This window comes from Trichechus manatus, unplaced genomic scaffold, assembly GCF_000243295.1.
Source record: "Trichechus manatus latirostris isolate Lorelei unplaced genomic scaffold, TriManLat1.0 scaffold00239, whole genome shotgun sequence".
Classification (NCBI taxonomy): domain Eukaryota; kingdom Metazoa; phylum Chordata; class Mammalia; order Sirenia; family Trichechidae; genus Trichechus; species Trichechus manatus.
In genome coordinates this window covers 1,639,650-1,660,587 of record NW_004444175.1, presented here as the reverse complement: position 1 = coordinate 1,660,587, position 20,938 = coordinate 1,639,650, and the positions used below count along the sequence as shown (strand labels likewise).

The window sequence follows — 20,938 nt, the reverse complement described above, 5'->3', positions numbered from 1 at the left end:
ATAGTAGAGGTCAATTTTAGCCCAATCTTGTTGTTAATGGGGCTTTTTAAATTGTTTTTAATCTAAATTAGTGTTGAAGTTAGGTCTTTCTGTGGATTTCCCTATGTATTGTGAAATATCTAATTAGTTATCATGTGTTTGTGGATACTCTATTTTGGAAATATACTTAAGCCAAAATTTTAAATTATAATATTTTTAAACATAGTGCTAATTTGTAAATTACTTAATAATTTTAAATAAATTTATACTAATGTGATAGAGTTTAATGTTCAAATTTTACCAAACATTAAATTTCAGTAAAAAATTAAGGCAAATTTAATGTTAGTCTTCTGGTGGAATATTAATATTTCTGCAGGGATAATTTATATGTCTCCTATGAGAACTTTAATTTTTTAAAGTTATAGATCAAAAATAATTTTTAAATAATTGGATTTAGATTTTTCAAAATTATATTAATGACTAGAGATAAGTCACTCATTTTAAATTATGCATATTTTCAAATAAAATACTCCTAGTGTTAATGAAATTTTACTCCATTTATAGAAATGTATGTATCCGTATATATGTATGTGCGTATAATAAAACCACCTTTCCTTGTTTTCAGCATTAAGTTGCTCTGAGTGTAAATTTTTATTTGACATTCTAAACTGTACCAAAGAAGAAGTAAATTATTGTTTAACTAACAAAATGCATAGAATTCATATTATGATTTCATGCTTAATACATAAGAAAGCTTCACAAAATGTCCCAAGAAATAGATATATCATTATGATAAAAGGGTCAATTCATCAAGAATACATGACAGTCCTAAATATAATACATCAAAAACAGAACTTCAAATACTTGAAAGAAAAAACTCCTTGGAGGTAACCACTTATAACTAATAACTTACAGATCTTTTGGTATTCAACTCCATAACTCTGGAAATATGCAGTACTTCTTTCCTGTAGTTCTCAATTTACCAGTGTTACACAGTATCAATTGATTTCTGCTTTGGTTGATAAGGAATGTAGCGCACTCATTTCTCAAATCCTGCCAGTAAATTTTTACTTTAGTTCTTTTGTTGGTTATCTTTATGGCTATCAGTAATATACTTTATTTCCTGATCCTTTAATTTTTGGACAGACTCTTTCATTTCTCATTGTTTAGAACGAGAAAATTAGTGCTTCTGCGTTTTCTTCTGCCTCTCTTCCACCTAACCTACTTCTCATCCTCTTTATAACTTACTGTTACTTTTACATTGTTGACATTTATAGCATTTACATTCTACTCTGTAACTACAAGAAGCTGTGTAGCATGGTGTTTAAGAGCTATAGTTTGGAACCAGACTACCTAGGTTTGAATTCTGGCTCCACTATATCTAGCTAAGACCTTGGGCAAGTTACTTAACCTTTCTGTATTTCAGTTTCATCATCTGTAAACTGGGAATAATAATAGTACCTACCTCATGGGATGGTCGTGAGAATCAAATAAATCAATTCATCCAAAGCACATAAAGCAGTGTTTGGCTCATAATAAATATTATGTAAATAGTACTTACTGTGGCTTTTATTTTATGATAATTTTTATATGCTTTGTCTTATATTGAGTCTAAGTGTTGAAAACCAATCAAATTTAGAATATTATGAAGTTTAAAAGAAATGTGCTTGGCAAAATATATTCATGGGGGTTATAATTCAATGTCACTAAACCTGTAGTACTTGAAGGATAATAAAACTAACAAAAAATGGGAAGGGGCAGAAAGAGATAAGAGGGTAACATCTTGTAATTTTTTAAAATAACTATTATATATCTTCAAGGAGCCCTGGTGGCACAGTGGCTAAAAGCGCTTGGCTGCTAATCAAAAAGTCAGCGGTTTGAACCCACCAGCCTCTCCTCGGGAGAAAGATGTGGTAGTTTGCCTCCGTAAAGATGACAGCCTTGGAAAACCTGTGGGGCAGTTCTACTCTGTCCTCTGGGGTCTCTCTGAGTCGGAATCGACTCGATGTCAGTGGGGGTGGGTATTACATGTCTTCACATTAACATTTGTGTAATCTAGTTTCTTAAATCAGTGAATGTACAATAGTTTTGAAGCCTCTAGTCAAACATTAATTAGTCAGTTGTAATTTGAATGTTCAAGGTCTGAATAATCTTTTCTGTCAAATAATTTAATTATGAAGCATTTAAAAATTGTATTGAAAGCCTTATAAACATAATCTCACTGTTTTTTTTTTTTTAATAGGTTCCAATTTATTGTGCCTAAAGAATGGAAAAGCAAATACAGACCAGTATGTATTCATCTTGCTGGAACAGGAGATCATGTAAGACTTTATTATAACACCTTAATCCCGAAATAATTTGTTAACGTATTCTCTTTATCAGATGTGCTTATTACATTCTTTAATTATGTCATCTTTTCTTTCCTTAGCATTACTGGAGGCGAAGAACATTGATGGCTCGTCCTATGATTAAAGAAGCTCGAATGGCTTCTTTGTTATTAGAAAACCCTTATTATATCCTTTTGTGATAACTAAGAAATGTTTTGTTTATTGATTTACTTAATCATCAAAAGAAAGGATACAGGGTAAACAGCGTTCTAAACTAGTTAAATTTAGTGGTTGGTTCAGAAAATACTTAAGCAAGAGTGAAAAATTGTTTCATGACTTTTAAAAACCAACATAAGGATTTATAAAAAAATAAATCGTACTTCTTTTTCTGGTGAGAGTTATGCTAGATTTTAATATCAGTAAGTCAAAGGGTTGCTATTTAAGGAAACCCTTGTGTTTTAAATGCATTTACAGTATCAGCTGAGGTTTAGAACAGTTCTTAATTTTCAAGATGATGTCAGACTTTTCAAAGAAGAAGACACGAAACTGATGCACAGATATAAAGAAATGTTCAACATTAATGGTAATAAAAAATGTAAAATTAAAGCAACAATAGCAAAAGATTTTAAAAATAAAACAGTACTTGTGAGGCTATTGTGAAATGGGTACTCTCATTCCTGATGACTAAAACTCCTTTGGGAAAGCATGTTTACCATATGTATCAGGAGCCTTAAAATACCTTACATCACTTTACAAAGTGATTTTGATTCTGGGAAATTTATTTTAAGGATAAGACACTGAGAGAAGAGAAAACCTAAAGATATTTATATAGCTTTATTTATAATACTTAAATTCTAGAAATAGCTTAAATGTCTAACAATAGAGAAATGGTTGAGTAAACTGTGGTTCATAATATTGGAATATTATGCAGTAGATTGTGCTTCATTTACTGGTCTACCACTTACTGCTTGTATGACCTTGGACCTCTTATTTAACCTTCAGTACCTCAGTTTTCTCATTGATAAGTGGGAATAAGCTCTTAAGTTACTCAGAGGATTAAATACTTAATACTGCCTAGAACAGTGCCTGGTAAATAGTAAGCATTCAGTAAGTTTTAATTGTTAGTTATTATTTAAAAGTTTATAATAATGTACAAAAAGTAATTATGATGCAAAAATAAGGGATATAAAACTCTATGATGTGATGCAGTTACGCATAAAAATCTACAAACAGAAAATCCAAAACAAAAACTGTACAAAAGGAAAGCTACAGGAAATAAATAACATCCAAATGATTGTCTGTAGTCTTTCCTCTATCTGCTTTTCTGTATTTTTAGATCTTCTAGAATAAACATGACTGTATAAAATGAAAGAAACCAAACATTTAAAAGAAATAAACATTTTAAAATTAAGTTGAAGCTTGCACAATCCTGTGAATATACTAAAAAATATTGAATTGCATACTTTAAATGGGTGAATTGTATGGTATGTGATTATATCTCAGTAAAGCATTTAGAAAAAGAAAAATAAGTTGGATAAGTTGAGACCTTCTAAACAGCCTACTTGAAATAACTAGAAAGGTTATTTTTATATTTAATTTATATTTCATATTTAAGTCTTCCAATTTAATTACTTTAAGTTATTGTGCTTTGAGATATAGAGTATATTTAATTATTTTAAAACTTTCTCTTTGACCCACATTCTTAAATGGCTGCAGGAAGCCCAAAGACCAAGTGTAAGTATAGTATCACCTTCATTTTTATAGGCATTTTACCAAATTTTCAGCAATAGTAAAATTTTGGTAGCCTTTCAGTTAACCATTTCTAAGTTTAATATCCTGCTGTTGTTGGGGGGAAAATCTGTTGTAAAACTGTAGTAAAAATGAGTAGAAATGACTTAAATTTTCAGTTTAACATCTTTGTTTTTTAATGTCTGGCAAGGAGATATAGTAACAAATTTTAGTAGGGTGATTTAAGATATGCTTCATTTGTAAGACTAACTGAAGAAATGATAAAATTTTCCTTTTTCAAGTACATTTTACTTTGTGAAGTTAAACACTTTACTCTTTTTATTCTTGCAATGCATAGTATAGAAAATCTGAGGATAAACTTTCCTTTTCTGGTCTTTTTAAGGAACTTCCAAAGCTTTTTTTTTTGCATTTCCACAATCTATATTGTGTTTGGTTTTGATTCATTCAATAAATATTTGACCCTGGAAACTGGGAGTATAGCAACAGTATGACAAAGTCCTTAGTCTCATAGACCTTCTATTCTAGTATGGGAGATAGATAAAAACAGTAAGATAATTGCAGGTATTTTTCAGTGCTATGAAGAAAATAAAGCAAGGTAATGGTTTAGAGAGTAATAGGGGTGTAGGGCAGGAGCAGTATTAGATAAGAGGACATGATAGGATAGGAAGGTGAAGACCTGGAGGAAGATCAGTCACAGAGAAGGAACAGCAGGTGAAAAACCTAAAGTGAGCATGAGGTGGGGAGAGTAGTACAAGATGAGGTCAGAGAGGTAAAGAAGGGCCAGATTATGAAGGACCACCATGCTTTGATTTTACTGTAAATGCAGGGGAATGGTCTGGTTTATGTCTTTAAAAGGTTATTTTGGCTTCTGGGGGCAAGAGTAGCAGCAGAGAAACCAGATAGGCTATTGCAATAATGCAGAAAAGAGATAATGAAGACTTTAAGGTGGCAACAGTGGAAATGGAGACAAATTTTAAGGGATTTGGGATATAATTTGGAAGTTGAAATGATAAGACTTGTTGATGGATTGGATATTATGGGTGGAAAATCAAAAGTTCTGATTTGGACGTGTTAAAGTTGTGATGTCTGTTAGACCTTCAAGTAGGGAGTTTGAAAGTGCTTTAGACATAGATTTGGAAGTCACATGTTATATGTGGTCATGACATAAAAGAGGTACAGATGAAAGTAGATGGAGTAGAGGCAAACCTATATGGTACAGAGGCTAGTTTAGAATGAACTTTGTGAAAAATTAAAGCTCAAGCTAAATAGTTCAAGAATTCTCACTCTGGAACCAAGTCCTGAATTCAGAAGGAGGTGTGTTGATATTTACCTTATCCATAGATGGTTAAACACCAAAAAGAGTTAAGTTGTGAGAGGTATCAGGGGGTTAATAGAAAGATTCTAACTTTAGAGTCATACAGACACAGATTGGAATTTTAACTTGCCATTTTCTAACTTTGTGACCTTGGCCTCTGAGTATCAGTTACCTCATTTATAAAATGTGAGTTTTATATAATTTTTTTCAAATTTATTCATCATAAGTAAGAAGTAGCTTGCAATTTAAACCATAAGCAGTTACTTTTCTTTTTTAAAAAAAGCCATCTATGTCTATTTTCATCAAAAAGTGGTTAAACAGTTTGAGACTGGATCCATCATTATAAATAACTACCATTCAGAGTCTTGTATCAGTAACTTCTGTGTAAAAGAGCAAATTAGAGTGAACCTGAGAACTCCAGACTTCCATACCAGGCTAACATAGTCAGGGGAATATGTAATCACAATAGAAAAATAGCTTGAGGATGGGAAACAAAGGTAGGTGTAAATGGGCTCTTTTCTAATGAAACATGAGTATGACCTGTTTTTACAAAAGATAACATAGTTTCCATGAAGAAAACAATGTTTCCCAGACTTGGAACTCTGAGAAGGCCTTGATAGGACAACGGACATAAGCTCCTTGGGGGCCACAATTCTGTTTTTCACAACTTGGTGTTCTTTTTGGCACCTAGTTCTTTACACATAATAATTATTATATGTTTTTATCACTATATAGGGATGATTCTGGGATCTCAAAAGATGCATTTAAGTACTTCTTACAAGGAAATTACTTCTATGTAAAATAAATCATTTTCTAAAAACAGAAAATACCAGTTGAATTGACCTTTATTTAAATTTATTAAAACGTGTTCTTCTTTAAAATTTTATTTTTCCAGTATTAATTCATATGTTGTTTATTTTGTGAAAATAACATTTAAAATTCAGTAAGATGTCAGTCCAGTATTAAGTAAATTCCTTTACATTGCATTTTTTCTTTAAATTTTTTAGTTCTATTGTAATGATTTCTAAGGGGAAAAATCTGTAAATTTGTTTTTCCTTTTATCAACTGATATTCTCACTAAAAAAATTAACAGTAAAGAAATACTATTTTCCCATAGCTATTTTAACAGTTTTCAAATGGTATCAAGTAAATATTTTTTCTGGACTTTAAAATAGTCATTTAAATAGGTGAAATTCAATTAAGCTATTATCCTTATTGAGATTCAATAAAGATTATATGTTACAGAGCAAGTATACATTTATTTAAAATGTTTTAGGTGATTAACATGTAGAACAGTGTTAGCAGCACTCTGATTTCATCAATATCAATGTATTTGTTTTACTTTAGTTGTCTGGTCCTTTAAAAGAAAAGCATGAAGTCTGGCTGCCTGTTGTAAATTTGCATATATTGAAATGTAAATGCAGAAAATAAATCATTTTCTATTTTGTTTTGTGAGACTAGAAGGTCCAGCTTAAAAAACGTGTCTGACCTTTTTGTGATGGGAGGAGCTCTTGTTTTAGAATCTGCAGCTCTCTTGCACTGGCTGGAGAGGGAGGGTTATGGACCTCTGGGAATGACCGGAATATCCATGGGAGGACACGTAAGCCTTTCATTTCAATTTATATTTAACTGAGATTATGTTTATAATATCTAGGGAATCTGATTATTTTAAAAATTTGCTTTAGGTATAGAATTATTTTTAGTTTTGGTGAAAGTGGGAAGCAGACACAAATTCTAAACTTTCATTCCATTTATGAAGTAATGATTTATGTATAAGTTGATTGTACTACTCCACAGTTATATCTCATATATTGCATTTAATATTTTATTAAAAGCAGGTTATAAAATTTAAATTTTCAAATCTCAAGTATAAATGCCATATTTTACTGTTAAATTGGTCAAGATAGCTAATTGAGGAAATACTTTTCATTCATCTCAGCCCCATCCCCAGTGCCACCAACCTGTTTCACCCTCATCTGTCTCCTAGAGTGTATTAAAACAATGTCCTAATTCATTCTCTACCTCTAGTCTTTTCTGTCATTAATTTTTTTCTCAAATTTTTCTCCACCCCATAGCTACAGTGATCTAAATCTGATCTCTGCTCTCCCTTGCTTAAAACCTACCAAAGATTTGCTGTTACATTGGGCTCTACCTTTGCCACATGCTAACATCCCTGTAGTGTTCCCCTCATCCCTTTTCACCTAACCAATTAACAGCCTACCCTTCAAGTCACAGTTTAGAGCTTCCTTCCAATGAGAAGCTCGTCCTAACTCCCATCCCTCTCCCCAGACTACACTTCATCTCCCATTAGTGCTTTTTCATTATACTTTGATTACTTGTTTAGCAGTCTGTTTTCTCCATGAAGCAGTAGGTTTTATGAGGGCCAGGAATATGCCTGTCTGCTTCATTATCTGGCATATATTAGTCACAGAGTACTTTTTTTGAAATAAGTATATGAAGTTTCTGTAAATCATTTGAATTATAAAATTAAGTCTAAAATCTTATTCAAATTGAAAACAGCTACCGGACAGTGAAACTGAAGGGTATAGGGATATATTTTAGTGCCTAGTAGTATTTCCATAAGGAGCCCTGGTGGTGCCAGTGGTTAAAGCATTCGGCTGCTAACCTAAATGTTAGTGGTTTGAACCCACCAGCTGCTCCACAGGAGAAAGATGGGGCAGTCTGCTTCTGCAAGGGTTACAGCCTTGGAAACCCTATGGGGCAGTTCTATTCTGCCCTATAGTGTTGCTATGGGTCGGAACCAACCCCTACAGCAACGGGTTTGGTTTTGGTTTAGTGTTTTCATTGTTATGACTTACTTCAAGTTCTTCTAACTTTTACCTGGACTACTGCCTATTAACTGGTCTCAAAATCTCACCCTCTCTAATCACACCTGTAAGTTACTATCAGTTTAGCATCCTTAAATAACTTGATTAATCATGCCACTCCTTTACTCAGGCCTCTTTATTAATCCCTCATTAACTTCAGAATAAAAGAACCTCTAATCTGATCCTGATAAGTCTTTCCAGCCCTACCTATCCCCAGTCTTATTAGCCACATGTGCCTTATTGACTAGCCAAAGTGAAGTATATTGGCTGTTCCCCTTCTATACCTTGTGCTTTCTCACCATCTCTCCTTTGATCATACTGTCTCCTTTATATGGAAGACAAGGCCCTCATCTTTCATTCTCCCTAAAAGACTCAGCCATTTTATGAAGCCTTCTCTGACTCCTCCAGTCAAAAGTAACTCCCCCACCCCCAAACCAGGGCTTCAGATCAGTTTGAATTGGTTCAGTCATGGCTGATGAAGTGAAACCAGAACAGACCTAATTTTTTACAATTTGGGTGAACCAAAACAGTAACCGAAATGGGAAAAATTACGGGTCAAGCCCTGGAATGGGAGACTCGGAAGAGGTGTAGTAAGCCCTTTCAGGAACCTCATGTGTGAGATTAGATTATTGGCAGGGCTGTGGAGAGCGACATTTGAAACAGCAGTCAGGCACCATCTTTGAGTGGGACACCAGTGTTTCTGACTCGGATCAAAATCCGACTCGTATCAAAATCCAACAAGCAAGAGATTTGGTTGCTGTGTAACGCGTACATTGCCCTTGTTTTCTAAGAGGGAGATTAGGTTTCTAGCAGGGCTTTGACCTGTAATTTTTCCCATTCCAGTTATTGTTCCAGTTCACCAAAATTTTTAAAATTCAAATATGTTCTGGTTTTGCTTCCTTGGCCATGACTGAACCAGGAGGAACCGGTTCAAAGCCCTGCTCTGGACACACACATTACAGTATTTTATACCAGTTATAAAGTCTACTCTGGAATTTACCAAATTCTTGGCATGCTCCAGTCAACCTCAAAGGTCTGAGGTTTTATAGTTGTGGTTTTGTTGAACATGAACAAGTCACTTAGGTAATGATTGTGCTAATCCTACAGCCTAGCATCTACATCTCAGCTCATTTGCTCTATACTTACCCAGTAGAAAGTTGCTCTCAGTGAGGGGTCTTTTGGGGTCACATAAATTTTCTTATACTTTATTACTTTCTGAGCAGGAGATTATACGTCATTGTTGAATTTATGATTTGGGCAGTTTGAGGATGTTGCTAGACGTTCTCACAAGTGTTTAGAGACTGTGTGTTTGTGTCTTACCAACTACTGCACAAAGTTATTTTGTAATACTACTGTTTTTCTATTTTAATGAATGGAAACTTTAAAGAGAAACTCTCTAAACTGACTATTATTATATTACAGATGGCTTCCTTAGCAGTATCCAACTGGCCTAAGCCCATGCCATTGATTCCTTGTCTATCTTGGTCCACAGCATCTGGGGTCTTTACTACGGTAATTTAATTTCAGCTAATATTTAGGTACCTGTATATAATTTGATTGTTTTAGGGTTCCCATAGCCACTCTTAGATTTGGTGATTGTTGGAAGGATCACAGGACTCAGCATATATTCATACTCATGGCTAAAGATTTATTACAGTAAATGGATACAAAGCAAAGTCAGCAAAGGGAAAGGCACAAGCATGAAGTCTAGACGAAACCAAGCATGAGCTTCCAAGAGTTCTCTCCCAGTGAAGTCTAACAGGACATATTTAATTCCTCCAGCAATGAGTTGTGACAGTATTTACAGAGTGTTGCCTACTAGGGAAGCTCTCCTAAGCTAGGAGTCCAGGGTTTTTATCAGAGGTTGGTTACTTAGGCACCCTTTGCCTAGCATATTCCAAAATTCCAGAAGGAAAGCAAGTGTTCAGCAGAAACTACATTGTTTATACAAACAGGCATAGTGACCTACAGTTATTATTAGGGAACGGTTTATGTGAGTATAAGGAACTGTTTACCAGTCAAGTTCCCACATGTCAGCCAAGGGCCAACCTTGCAAGCGGGCCTTTCTAAGGATAGATAATCTCAGGCCTGCTACAATAACTTTTCTGCAGACTAATATTAATAAAAATATTAGACAAATACTTTGTGATGTGATTTGATCTTAATTTAGCTTATTATTTCAGGGTGTATTGAGTAAATCAGTTAATTGGAGGGAGCTGGAAAAGCAATATTATACACAAACAGTTTATGAAGAAGAAATTATTCACATGCTTGAATACTGTGGAGTAAGTATTTTTAATTTCTGCATAACATTAGGAGAAAAATGATTGTGTTAAAAGATTTTTTTTTTAATTGTTGTAATTAAATGAAGTTTACATTTCAAGTTAGTCTCCCATGCAAATTTTTTTTTTTTTACATTCATTGTTATGAGACCTTAATTGCTCACCCCATTCTGCGACAGCAGACTCCTCCTTTCCGTCCCTGATTCCCATGACCATTCAACCAGCTCCTAACTCTCTCTGCCTTCCCATCTCACCTCTGGACAGAAGCTGCCCCTCTGGTCTCTTGTATCTACTTGAAAGAGGCACATTCTTCACGAGTATCACTTTATGTCCCACAGTCCAGTCCAATCCTTGTCTGAAGAGTTGGCCTCAGAAATTGTTTTAGTTCTAGGCTAATAGAGAGTCCAGGGGCCATGCTTTCCGGGGTGCCTCCAGTCTCAGTCAGACCATTAAGTCTGGTCTTCTTAATAGAATTTGAGTTCTGCACCCCATCCTTCTACTGCTCCATCAGGGACTCTCTGTTTTTTTCCCTGTCAGGACGTTCCTTGGTGGTAGCCGGGCACCATCTAGTTCTTCTGGTCTGAGGCTGATGAAGTCTCTGGTTTATGTGGCCCATTCTGTCTCTTGGGCTAATGGTTTCCTTGTGTCTTTGGTGTTCTTTGTTCTCCTTTACTCCAAGTGGTTGGGACCAATTGATGCATCTTAGATAGCTGCTTGCAAGCTTTTAAGACCCCAGACAAAAAGATTTAAGCTTTTAAAGAGAATAGTAAACATTTTTTAAATCAGTTGTATACACTATTTTTTCATTTTTCCAAAAATTTATTTTAAAAACAGATACCGAGAGTCATGCAAAGCAGATGCATGGCTTAGTCAGTTTATTAAAAGGTAAGCATACTTGTAACTACACCTAGGTCAAGACATAGGACTTAGCCACCTACCCTAGAATCCTTTTCCATGTGTCCTGTTTGCAAGTCCCTCCACCCAATTAGTAATCATTATCTTGATTATTATAGTAATTATTTCCTGTCTTTAAAATAATTTTATTATCCAAATGTGGATCCCTAAACACTGTGATTGTTGTTGTTAGGTTCCGTTGAGTAGGTTCTGACACATAGCAACCCTGTGTACAACAGAATGAAACACTGCCTGGTCCTGTGCCATCCTCACAATCATTGCTATGTTTGAGCCCATTGTTGTAGTCACTGGGTCAGTCCATCCCATTGAGGGTCTCCCTCTTTTTCACTGAACCTCTACTTTACCAAGCATGATGTCCTTCTCCAGGGACTGGCCCCTCCTGATAACATGTCCAAAGTACATGAGACAAAGTCTCATCATCCTCCTAAGGAGCATTCAGGTTGTACTTCTTCCAAGACAGATTTGCTTGTTCTTCTGGCAGTCTACTGAAATGGCTGAATGTCACAATTCTTTTTGGTACAGCAACTCTGTGTATTCTTTCTATCTTCTTTTGATGCTTCCTGCATCATTCAATATTTTGCCCGTAGAATCCTTCAGTATTACAACCCGAGGCTTGAATTCTTTCTTCAGTTCCTTCAGCTTGAGAAATGCTAAAGCATGTTCTTCCCTTTTTATTTTCTAACTCTGGGTCTTTGCACATTTCGTTCAGCTCTTTTACTTCATCATTTGCTTTAGTTACTCTGTTCAAGAGCAAATTTCAGAGTCTCTTCTGATACCCATTTTGGTCTTTTCTTTCTTTCCTGTCTTTTTAATGACCTTTGGCTTTCTTCCTGTATAATGTCCTTACTGTCATCCCACAACTTGTCTGGTCTTTGGTCATTAGTGTTCATTGCGTCAAATCTATTCTTGAGATGGTCTCTAAATTCAGGTGGGATATACTCAAGGTTGTACTTTAGCTCTTGTGGACTGGTTTTCATTTTCTTCAACTTCAACTTGAACTTGCATATGAATAATCGATGGTCTGTTCCACAGTTGGCTCCTGGCCTTATTCTAACTGATGATACTGAGCTTCTCCATTGTCTCTTTCCACAGATGTGGTCGATTTGATTCCTGTGTATTCCATCTGGTGAGATCCATGTATACAGTCACTGTTTATGTTGTTGAAAAAAGGTATTTCCAATGAACAGGTTGTTGGTCTTGCAAAATTCTGTCATGCAATATCTGGCGTCATTTCCATCAGCCAGGCCATATTTTCCAACTACCAATCCTTCTTTTTCCAACTTTCGCATTACAATCACCACTAGTTATCAGTGTACTTGATTGCATGTTTGATCAATTTCAGACTGCAGAAGTTGGTAAAAATCTTCAGTTTCTTCATCTTTGGCGTTACTGGTTGGTGCATAAATTTGAATAATAGTCATATAACTGGTCTTCTGGTGGACGTATGGATATCATCCTATCACTGACGGCATTGTACTTCAGGATAAATATTGAAATGTTCCTTTTGACAATGAATGTGATGCCGTTCCTCTTCATTTTGTCATTCCCAGCATAGTGAACTGTATGATTACCTGAATCAAAATGGCCAGTACCAGTCCATTTCAGCTCACTAATGCCTAGGATATCTATCTTCAAGGGTTCCATTTCACTTTTTACAACTTCCGGTTTTCCTAGATTCATACTTTGTATGTTCTGCTTTCCCATTATTATGGATGTTTGCAGCTGTTTCTTTTCATTTTGAGTCATGGCCCTAGATACTATACTTCTTTAATTTGATATGTCTTTTAATCTGTAGGTTCCCCTTCCATTCCTTTCTTTTATAATTCCCTGTTAAAAAGCTTGGACTATTTGACATGTAGTTTCTCACAGTCTTGATTTTGCTAATCACGTTCTAATGGTACAGTTCAGCACATTCCTTCACACTCTGTATTGCCAGCAAATTGGCAGCTGGATCTAGAGAATTGCTTAGACTCAGTTTCAGTTTCTTTGTCAAGACTATATAGGAAGCATGTAATGTCTGGGCATCTGTCTTTTTCTGATGTAAATCTCCATTGATCCTTATTGCCTGTATCTGTTAATTCATTAAGGGTTAACAAAATGCTGATATTCTAATTCAGTAATTTCTTTTTCACTTATTACTTTGAGTACTTTTATAAAGAGACACTTTCCTCATCTATTATTCAGTTACCTACTGGTTCAATTCATTTAAAAGGCAGATAAATGCTTGATTTTTTCTTAATTTACCAGTTTTCAAGATAATGAATTGGTTCTGTATTACTCTCTGAAGGTGACCATTCTTTAATAATATTATAAGCTCAGGAATTTTAAAATTTTGCACATTCAGTGTGAAAGTTGCTGGTATCTCAAGACATCTCAGAAAGAAAAAGAATCTACTATCAGTGACGACTTTTTAGTTACAGTTACATCACTATGAAACTCAATCCTAGAATAGGTCTATCTTGCATAACCTGAAAGGGTAGTTAATTGCTTGCCTTAGAACTTTATTATAAAATAACTTTACCTATTTACTGAGACTGGAGGGACCCCAGAAGACATGGCCCCCGGACTGTCTGTTAGCCCAAAACTAAAACCATTTCTGAGGCCAACTCTTCAGACAAAGATTAGACTGGACTATGGGACATGAAATGATACTTGTGAAGAGTGTGCTTCTTAGCTCAAGTAGATACTTGAGACTAAATGGGGAGCTCCTATCCTAAGGTGAGATGAGAAGGCAGAGAGGGTCAGAAGCTGGTTGAATGGACATGGGAAATCAGGGGTGGAATGGAGGAGTGTGCTGTCACAGTATAGGGAAAGCAACTAGGGTCACATAACAATGTATGTAAAAATTTTTGTATGAGAGACTAACTTGAATTGTAAACTTTCGCTTAAAGCACAAAACAAAACAACTTTACCTGCAAGGTAGTTTACCTGCAAGGTAGTGCTTAGTGTATGCATGTAATCAGAAAGATACCTGTATTTGAAAGTTTATGAAAAAAATTACACATTTTTTAAAGGTAATTTTTAAATTTTGGTCACCTGAAATGGCAACATAGTCTGACTCGGAACTTCTTTCTCTGTGCCTCCGACTCTTGGTAGTTGTGTACCAGGGTCTTTTTGTCTCAGAACCAGTTCACAGTATGAATATTCAATAAATGTCAATATGACTTCTTTAATTTTTATTTAAAAAACTGTGGTTTCCCAATCAAAAGAAGCTTAATTTGTTGGTGTGCCAGTCTGAGTAATTTTAGGATGCTTTGATCCCGTATTTCCAGGTGTTACTAAACCTTTGGAAATTTGTGGCTTTAGTGATTTGTTCTTATCCAGGTTGTTGGTTTTGTTTTGTTTTTTCCTTTATTTTCAACCAATTTTTAATTTTTTGAAAAGATTAGATAGCCATATAGTAAAAAAATTAAAAAGCATAGAAAGGTATATACTGGAGTCCTAGCCCTGCTCCCTATTTGCCTAGGTCCTGTGCCCCTCAACAAATAACCCACTATGTTATTGTTTAGTATTTCAGGAATTTTTTTTTTTTGTCTATATACAAACCAATACAATAACATGCTTTTTTTTCTCTCCCCCTTCCTTTTTTTTTTTTTTAACAGTGGTTACAAACTATACAAAAAAGTTTCATTATTCTTTGTTACTGATGCATAAGTCTATTTTATTGATGACATACCATTATTTATTAACTAGTACCCTATAGATGGACATTTATGTTGTTTCTCATCTTTCACTATTAACAGTGCTACAGTGATAACTTTGTACATATATTATTTCACAAGTGTAAATTTCTAGAAATGTTATTACTGGGCCAAAGGGTATATGGATTTGTAATGTGGGTAGATTTTGTCTAATTCTAATTTTGTCTAATTGTACATATTTACACTGCCAGCAGGGATATGAGTGTCTGTTTCCCCATAAGTGTACCAGTTTAGTGTGTTATGAAACTTACAGGTTTTTTTTTGTCAACCTGATACTGAAAAATAGTATAGATTTTAATTTACTTAATTATATGAGTGAAGTTGGGCATCTTTTTATAAGCTTAAGAGCCATTTGTATTTAATTCTCTGTGAACTTTATGTGCATATCCTTTGCTCATTTTCCTATTGTGGTATTGGTCTTTTAAAAATTATTCACTTCTAGCTCTTTAAAAATTAAAGCAATTAGTCATGAGTTGCAAATATATTTTCTCAGGATGTTATTTTTCATTTTTTAAAGTTCATTATGGTAAAATATATCTATAACATAAAATTTGCCACTTTTACAATATTAAGTATACAACTCAGTGATATTAATTACATCCACAATGTTGTGCAGCCATCCAAACTAGTTGTCAGTGCATTGATTCCAATTCATGGCGACCCCATATGTGTCATAGTAGAACTGTGCTCCATAAGGTTTTCAGTGGCTAATTTTTTTTCAGATGTAGATCACCAGGCCTTTCTTTTGAGGCACCTCTGAGTAGACTCAAACCTCCAACCTTTCGGTTAACAGCCGATCACACATTTACCATTTGCACCACCTAAGTGCTCTGTGCAACCATCACCACTACCCATTTCCAAAACTTCTTCATCATCCTAAACAGAAACTCAGTACTCATTAAGCAATAACTCCCCAATCATTTTTCTTTTGATTTTGCTTTAGTGTTTAACAAAGTTTTAACTTAAATATGTTGTATTTACAAGTGCATAAACTTAGAACATGCTTTTGAGACTTTAAACAAAATATTTTTTCTTTGAAAATCTTCAGTTTTTAGTTCAACTTGGGAAAGTGGTTTGGGGGTAACAGGTCAATATGGGAGTAACCCTGGTTGCACAGTGGTTAAGCGCTCGGTTGCTAATCAAAAGGTAGGCAGTTTGAAGCCACCAGCCCCTCTGCAGGAGAAAGATGTGGCAGTCTCCTTCCATAAAGATTACAGCCTTGGAAACCCTATGGGGGCAGTTCTGCTCTGTCCTGTAGGTCACTGTGATTCAGAATTGACTAGATGGCAACAGATTTGTTTTTTTGGTTTAGGCTTACAAAGGAGCCCTGGTGGCATAGCGGTCAAGTGCTCAGCTGCTAATCACAAGGTCGGCAGTTTGAATCTACCACCGCTCTGCAGGAGAAAGATGTAGCAGTCTGCTTCATTAAAGATTACAGCCTTGGAAATCCTACTAGGCAGTTCTGCTCTGTCCCATAGAGTCACTATGAGTCGGAATCGACTTGACAACAGCAAGTTTGGTTTTGGTTTGGTGTCAGTAAGAAAATGAAATATTTTCTCCTGTGCTTGAATTTACATTACTGCCATGATACACTTATCAAACTTTTAAAAGTTCTAAGGCTAAGGCAGAACATAGATTTCAAAACTTTAGCAATAAAAACATGATACAGACTAAATGATACCCTTCAGTAGGAAACATTTAGCAATAAAGTATGTCATTTATCGTAGTCCATTGTTAAATTTTGACATACGCTTTCCTGTTTGTTTTAACAAGGTTGTTAAATAAAACCCTATTTTATATTAAATGATGTTTTCTTTTTTGTTTTTCATATATTCAGGTGGATTCTTTCAAAATGGGACAAGAGTTCGTGAAACATTTTCCTAGCAGTGAAGACAAGCTAACTAACCTTAATCTGTTTTCCAGAACTTTAAAGTTAGATTTGACAGACCAAGTTGTGTCCCAAAAATCTGCTGAGTGCCATAGTTGTAATAAAACATCTTCTAGTACCACATCAGAAGGACTCTTGTTGCAAGATACCTCTAAGATGGACTGCTTCAATCAACCACTTCCAACCAACAAAAGTAGTTACAGAGGTTGCAGTAGTCAGTCGTACCACCTACTCAGTAAAGAACAAAGAAGAAGTCATCTCCAGAAAGAATCTTTAAAATTTATGAAAGGAGTCATGGATGAATGTACTCATGTAGCAAATTTCTCAGGTGCTAATTTTTTATGAAATTGAAAATATTTGCTGATAATGTAAATATTTGTGAACTATTTTTGAGGATATTTCATATTTTTAAGGGAGTCAGTCTTTATGATAGACTCCAGAATGTGTTCTCCAAGATAATATGGTTACTTAACTGTCTCATATTTTATCCATGAAAATCTGAGACTATCGTATTTGTTTATTAAAAAGCACATTGAAAAGAACACACTGGATTTTGTATCTTGTTTAGAATATTTGTCTCATTTTATTAGAGATGAACATTATGATATATTACAGTTGATTTTTTAACTTAATCAAAAAATTTTAGGTGAACATGTTTCACTGTACTGTATGTGTTTTATTTTCTCATATGATAATAGTATTTATATAAAAATCTTAGAGTTTTTAAAAGTATGTGTGTTGCCTTTTTTAAAATCCTATACCTAGTTCCAGTTGACCCAAGCCTAATTATAGTGGTTCAAGCCAAAGAAGATGCCTATATTCCACGAACAGGAGTTCGAAGTCTACAAGAAATTTGGCCTGGTTGTGAAGTCCGATATCTAGAAGGGGGTCATATTAGTGCTTATCTTTTTAAACAAGGACTCTTTAGGTAAGATGATTGATCTAAATAGGTGTTTATTTGTTGTTTGGTTAGTTTTTTGGATTTTTTTGATGTTTCTTGCCTCAAATATAAAAGATTAGGTATTGTATGTTTTAGTCCTCTTATCTCCCCCCGCCTCCCTCAAATCTCACATTGTCGTCCTTTTCCATCTCATCCTCTCTTCTTTTTCTTCTAGAGAACTGGGGAAATAGCATATCATAGTCATACTTTATTGTATGCTTTTACCCTCTTCATATATTAATGGCCATGTATTTTATGGTGTGAGGAAGGACATCAGAGTTTGTAAAACTTGCTTTGCATCAAGAGTTTTTCACTCCTTTCTGACGTTCTTCTCACATAATGGCCTGAGCATTTGTGGAATAATCTCATGGTGCTTCTCAGTTAGCTAGAGAATATTGCCCCTTAAATGAGAAGTGAAATAATTGTTTTAATATAAACAATTTTATATGACCCCAGTATTTTAGTTAGAACTTATGAACACTTTTACACTATATCTCCAATTTTCTGATATCCTGCATTATTTCTACTTCTAGCCATGTCTCATTGGCTTGTGTTTGTCATTATCATATTTATTATTGTGTTGTTGTTGTTGTTGCTAGGTGCCATCGAGTTGGTTCCGACTCATAGCAACCCCCAGTACAACAGAACGAAACACTGCCCGGTCCTGCACCATCTTCACAGTTGTTGCTATGTTTGAGCCCATTGTTGCAGCCACTGTATCAGTCCATCTCATTGAGGGTCTTCCTCTCTTTTGCTGACCCTGTACCTTACCAATCATGATGTCCTTGTCCAGGGACTGGTCCCTCCTGATAACATATCCAAAGTACGTAAGACGACATCTTGCCATCTTCACTTCTAAGGAACATTCTGGCAGTACTTCTTCTAAGACAGATTTGTTTGTTCTTCTGGCAGTCTGTGGTATAGTCAATATTCTTTCCCAGCACCATAATTCAAAGGCGTCAATTCTTACGGCTTCCCTATTCATTGTCTAGCTTTTGCATGCATGTGAGGAGATTGAAAAAACCATGGCTTGCGTCAGGTACACCTTGGTCCTTAAAGTGACATCTTTGCTTTGTAATACTTTAAAGAGGTCTTTTGCAGCAGATTGCACAATGCAATATGTAATTTGATTTAACTGCTACTTTGAGCATTGATTGTGGATCCAAGTGAAACGAAATTGTTGACAACTTCAATATTTTCTCTGTTTATCACCAGAGCAAGTGCCCAGAACTAAAATTGTCAAATAGGCAAATGTCTGAGGCCCTCTCTCCTTCTCACCTGTATTCAACTATTGAGGGCTTACGCCTGCCCTCAAAAGAGAATCTCTGTATGTTTACACAAACATGTGAATGTCCAGCTTCAATTTGTTTCCCATCTCATGGTTTATTGCATTTTAACAGGGCAAATTCTTGAGCCAAAGAAATACATGTGTAACAGAAAGCTATTTTTTGCCAGTATATTGGAAATCATAGTCTCTTGGCAGGCTGTCAGTCTTAAAGATCATCTTAATATCTTTTTAAGGATGTGGGGAAATGCTTAGTCAAATAAGTAGGGTTCAAAAGTAATATGATCTTGTGGTTAGTTAAACTGCCTGAAAATATAGACATACGGAATTTAAAAAAAAAAAAAGCCTGGAAGGAAATATATAAAAAGATTAACAGATGCCTTAGGGTGATAGGATTATGACATTTTCCTTTCTATTTTTTTTTTTTTTTATTTTCTGAATATTCTATAATGAAATGTATTATACAATAGGAAAAACCAAAATAAGCTTTTAAAAAAAATTCTTATGGACCTGTGCCAGATCAGTTTGTCTATTCCTTTTCTTTTTTTTTTTTTATGGTGTACTAAGTATTATTTATTTAGACATAACTTCAGTGGTGGGCCAGAACTGGCTTGTGCTGGTTTGTACTGGCTCACGAGAGATAACTGTTAATTTTCAGGAATTATGTGAGCTGTTGACATCATGTTGGTAGCTGAAATTAGACACGGTGGGAGTATTTACGCCATGGAAATGGGCAAATGTTACAAATCAGGGTTTGTTCCTCTCCCAGCCCTGGAGAGCCGGTTGACCAGCACATCGCTGGATAACTCATTCTGTATTCTTGGAGTAATCTTATCACTATGTATCCACTCCAAAATTCAGAAGCTTACCCACAGCCCTCAGCCCAGTAATTTGGTCCCTAAGGGAGTTTGAATTTTGTCCATGGAGCTTCCACGACCTTACCCTGAACAAGTTGTGCCGGCTTCTCCAGTATTGTGTACTGTCTTCCCATTCACCAAAGTTACCATTTATCTATTTAGTGTTTTTCCACCCCACCCCTCCCCTCCCTCGTAACCATGGAAGATTGTATCTTTTTGTGTGTAAACCTTTTCATGGGCTTTTATAGTAGTGGTCTCATACAATATTTGTCCTTTTGTGATTGACTTATTTCACTCAGCATAATGCCCTCCAGATTCATCCATGTTGTGAGATGCTTCACAGATTGATCATTGTTCTTTCTCGTTGCATAGTATTCCATTGTGTGTATGTACCATAGTTTGTTTATCCATTTGTCTGTTGATAGGCATCTAGGTTGTTTCCATCTTTTTGCTATTGTGAACAGTGCTGCAGTGAACATAGGTGTGCATATGTCTATTCGTGTGACAGCGCTCATTTCTCTAGGATATATTACTAGGAGTGGGATTGCTAGATCATATAGTATTTGTAGCTTTCTAAAAAATAAAAAAACATTGCCATTGAGTCACTTCCGACTCATAGTGACCCTACAGGACAGGGTAGAACTGCCCCATAGAGTTTCCAAGGAGCACCTGGTGGATTTGAACTGCTGACATTTTGGTTAGTAGCCGTATCACTTAACCACTACACCACCAGTGTTTCCTCCGCCTTTCTAAGGAAGTGCCGTATCGTTTTCTGAGGTGGTTGCACCATTTTGCTTTCCTACCAGCAGTGCATAAGAGTTCCAATCTCCCCACAGCCTCTCCAACATTTGTTATTTTCTGTTTTTTTGATT

At 35.2% G+C, this 20,938-nt stretch overlaps 1 protein-coding gene across 4 annotated transcripts in view; it reads left to right on the top strand.

Moving 5' to 3' along the window:
- The window catches only part of ABHD18 (abhydrolase domain containing 18), a 63,465-nt gene that overhangs the window by 25,868 nt on the left and 16,659 nt on the right, over positions 1 to 20,938 (top strand). For all 4 annotated transcript variants that reach the window (XM_023743154.1, XM_012559375.2, XM_023743157.1 and 1 more), the window contains exons 5-12: positions 2,222 to 2,300; positions 2,408 to 2,492; positions 4,013 to 4,040; positions 6,832 to 6,970; positions 9,621 to 9,710; positions 10,382 to 10,483; positions 16,934 to 17,312; positions 17,750 to 17,912. In XM_023743154.1, coding sequence (XP_023598922.1) covers positions 2,222 to 2,300; positions 2,408 to 2,492; positions 4,013 to 4,040; positions 6,832 to 6,970; positions 9,621 to 9,710; positions 10,382 to 10,483; positions 16,934 to 17,312; positions 17,750 to 17,912 — 1,065 coding nt within the window. The remainder of the gene's footprint in view (positions 1 to 2,221; positions 2,301 to 2,407; positions 2,493 to 4,012; positions 4,041 to 6,831; positions 6,971 to 9,620; positions 9,711 to 10,381; positions 10,484 to 16,933; positions 17,313 to 17,749; positions 17,913 to 20,938) is intronic.